General features: G+C 42.7%; 1 protein-coding gene across 2 annotated transcripts in view; it reads right to left on the bottom strand.

Annotated features, from left to right (window-relative positions):
- PLA2G7 (phospholipase A2 group VII) overlaps positions 1 to 3,402 on the bottom strand; it is a 9,504-nt gene that overhangs the window by 4,592 nt on the left and 1,510 nt on the right. For both annotated transcript variants that reach the window (XM_035895115.1, XM_009639615.2), the window contains 4 exons: positions 1,977 to 2,127; positions 1,270 to 1,363; positions 667 to 735; positions 47 to 194 (listed from right to left, as the gene is read on the bottom strand). In XM_035895115.1, the coding sequence (XP_035751008.1) occupies positions 47 to 194; positions 667 to 735; positions 1,270 to 1,363; positions 1,977 to 2,127 (462 nt within the window). The remainder of the gene's footprint in view (positions 1 to 46; positions 195 to 666; positions 736 to 1,269; positions 1,364 to 1,976; positions 2,128 to 3,402) is intronic.

Below are 3,402 nucleotides of genomic sequence, written 5' to 3'. Positions count from 1 at the left end.
CCCCCCTCCTGCCTCACTTCCCAGAGTGCAGAGCTAGGATGAATACCTGCTTATGGCGCAAACAGCGCTCTTCCTCTCCAGTTTTTAGTTTCCTGTAGTAGATCCACTCCTTCTCCATGTTTGATGTAGACTCTTCCTGTGGCTCAGAAACGGACTTTCTTTTACAATAATACGTTGCTGAAGCAGATTCATCTCTGTAACATCAATAAAAGGTTGTTTCTGGGGATGTGTTCAGTTTGGTTTGGGATGAAGTCAGCAAAAGTTCTAGATTTCACTTATCTCAAGAGATCCAGCTACCAACCAGTGCTGCTGCAATCACAACTGAGTGTAGGCAGACTTTCTAAATAATGCAATAACCCCGCCAAAACTCCCACCTCCTTTATATTCTCCAGGTTCTAACAATAAGAGAGAGAAAAATAGCATGCCCGAAGAATGACGAACAAGATCTACCCTGCAACTTTTCATTCAAGGGCTTATCTAAGCAAATTCCATTTGCTTAGATAAGAGTTGAGCTAGAGAAATGGGAAGTGTGGGCAGGGCTGAAGAAGATATGTTAGTTTTCCTTTTTAAAAAACCCGTAAGTTCTTCTTTACGATAAGCAACATTCTATTCAATGTGGGAATGTGTTTCTTTCCACCAGAACTCAAAAACCTGCAATATACGCACCTGTGCTCCACAGCAGCCACTATAAAGCCCTGGGAAGCCATCTCTATGCAAATAGCCGAATAGATCGTCCTGCAATCAAAACCACACTCTGGTGAGACACGCGCATACATAATTATTCCAATTACACTGCTCTTTAAATGTTGACCACACTACATATGTGCCAGCCCCCATTCAGTATTTTTTCTGTTTAGAGCCAGTAGGATTTCGTATGCCAGTCACCAAAGCCTGTTCACAAAACCTTGTTACTGTTTTATTATCTATTCAGAAAAACGCTAATGATTTTAAAGAAGTAGGACATATGACACCTTGCATCTTCAAAAAGCTGTCCAAAAATCAATGCACTAATCTTCAGGACATGCTTATGGACTGGTAAATACCCTGACCCCTAAAATGCAACGGGAAAACACAAATACATCAACCCTGCTTTTATTTACTGCTGTTGATTTTGGTGGAGGCATACTGATACACAGCAGCCTGTTCTTCAAATCTGTTTCAACTCCACGGGGACCTCACCCCCCTACTGAAAATCTGTTCAGAACCATCCTTGGAGATGGCTGTCTCCATAGATGACAAAAATAGTTTGTCAACAAACTGCAGAATTACCGAAAAGCTCCAAGTCCATGGGAAAAAATGAGGAGTGGGTATTTTTCTCCCGGCTTAAAAGCAGCATTTGACTTTGCAGGACAGGTCACTGAACCTAGATAAAAACCAAAGCGTATGTCATTATTACTGAAATGAGAGAAAGCATTTGTTCCTGTGGGAGAGATCCCAAGAGCCTGGTGACCGCTGATTTCAGAGTAGTCATCTGAAGATAAGGTACCACATCTTATCCTTAAAACGCAGAAGACAAATAAGGATCTGACTCTGAAAATACTTTCTACTTGGCAGAAGATACTTTCCTCTCCTCTTCCCACCCACAGCCTAGCACGAGGCCTCTTAAACCCTACAAGAACAGAGGTAGTCATGCATCCGAGTTTTGCTGCTATTCAGACCTTAGTATCTACCTAACCTTTGTATATATGTACATGTCCTGGTGGGATTTAAATCCCAACACACAGGTGCAGCTTACCCAAGCTCTTCCTAGAGCGCATTGCCCAGACACTCCTATTCACAGCAGCCAGGGACTGCAGGACTGCCTGAGAACTGGGTCACACTCAGCACCGAGCACCGCTACACAAGCCCTTCCCAAATACACACACTTCCTCGGGACAAACGGCTTTTTTAGTCCTGCAGCAACAACACACTGCTCACCTGCATACAGAGCTCATGCCCTTGCACTAGTCAAGGAATAAAACCAAAACCAGTCTTACCCACATAGTACTGGAAAAGCCTTTCTCCTACAATTCGGTACATATTAAGGAAGTCAGAGAGTCCCTGATAGTACTCTTTATCTGGAATCCACGGCGCCTCTTCGTTATCTGTGGCATCGCATGATGGATAATACAGGCGCAAGAAGCTTCCCTGGGATTAGGAGAAAAAAAAATTTATGAATTATTTTATTTTATTATTATTTATTACAAACATTGATATTTATTTATATATGGCAGAGAAAAAAGGAAGATTTATGTCAAGGGCTTCAGACGCAAGAATGAGAGTTCAAGAGAATTAAGAGAATCTCACAAGAAAATTATTATCCTATACAGGCTTTGATGCCAATCATATGCCACCATCTTTTTGTCCCTGCAATGAATAATGTATTTAAAGTAGCGTGGCATCCAGGTAGAGATACACATCGCCTTCCCTGGGTTAGCCTATGCCTAATCCAAACCACTCCATTTAATTAAGTTAATCATTACAGTCACTACCTATTTGCTCTATTTATTCCTGCATCTTGCTAGATCTTTCCTTCTGTTTTCCTCACTATGCAATGGTATGATGACCCAGTTTGATCAGTTTAATGGGGGTGATTGTGTCCCCTTCACCCTTCCAGCTGTATTTTTCCATGGGGTTAGCAAGACAAATTTTACCCTGAGACTAGTTTGTGGGAGTGTGGTCCAGCAGAGGAGATGGGGGTAAAATCAAGGGCATGGTCTGTAGTGTTCCTAGCTAACCTCAGCAAAAGGCTGTCAGTAAAGCTCTTGGGCAGCTGCACAGCGAAGGAGTGGAACGTATTGTTCTCCCTCCTCACCAAGACGTTTACAAGTCTGTAGTGGTCCATCTTTCTAAGCACAATTTTCTTAACCTGTGTTTCATCTGTCTCCGTTTCTTACCACCAGTTTGAATCTTCTCTGCACTCCAGCTCTTCCAGGAAACCACCCAAGCTTTCCACGTTCACGTAGACCCTCCGTGCCCCCCTTGCCAGTATTTTTCCTACGCAGACAGCAGCGATGTACAGCACACCTTAAAGCAGATCTCCCGGCAGAGGGGCCGTGTGTAATTTGCATTCTTACTTCCTGGTTTGCAAGGGAATTTGCAACATGCTATTCAAATTCACTGTCTTGCTCCAACCGTACTTTGGTTTTAAAAAGTTAAATCTAGGGCCGAAAAGAACATGTGCTTTGGAATAAAGCCTGGTTTCCTGAACACTAATTTATCTGTTTCACACGCAATGTGTACCAAAAGCTTGTTTAATGAAGCTTGTTTCTATTTCCTCGTCAAACTTACTCAACCTCTGACACAAAGGCCATTAAGGAAGAAGTCATCAGACCTTTATCCATACAGGCAATGATGTTAATTTGATCCCAGAATAGTCCCAGCAACCCTCCCCAGGTGACTAACTGCCTACCAGAAAGGGAA

This window comes from Egretta garzetta, unplaced genomic scaffold (genome assembly GCF_000687185.1).
Source record: "Egretta garzetta isolate BGI_Z169 unplaced genomic scaffold, ASM68718v1 scaffold235, whole genome shotgun sequence".
Lineage (NCBI taxonomy): Eukaryota > Metazoa > Chordata > Aves > Pelecaniformes > Ardeidae > Egretta > Egretta garzetta.
The sequence above is the reverse complement of the archived record's forward strand: the minus strand, read 5'-3'. Positions and strand labels throughout refer to the sequence as shown.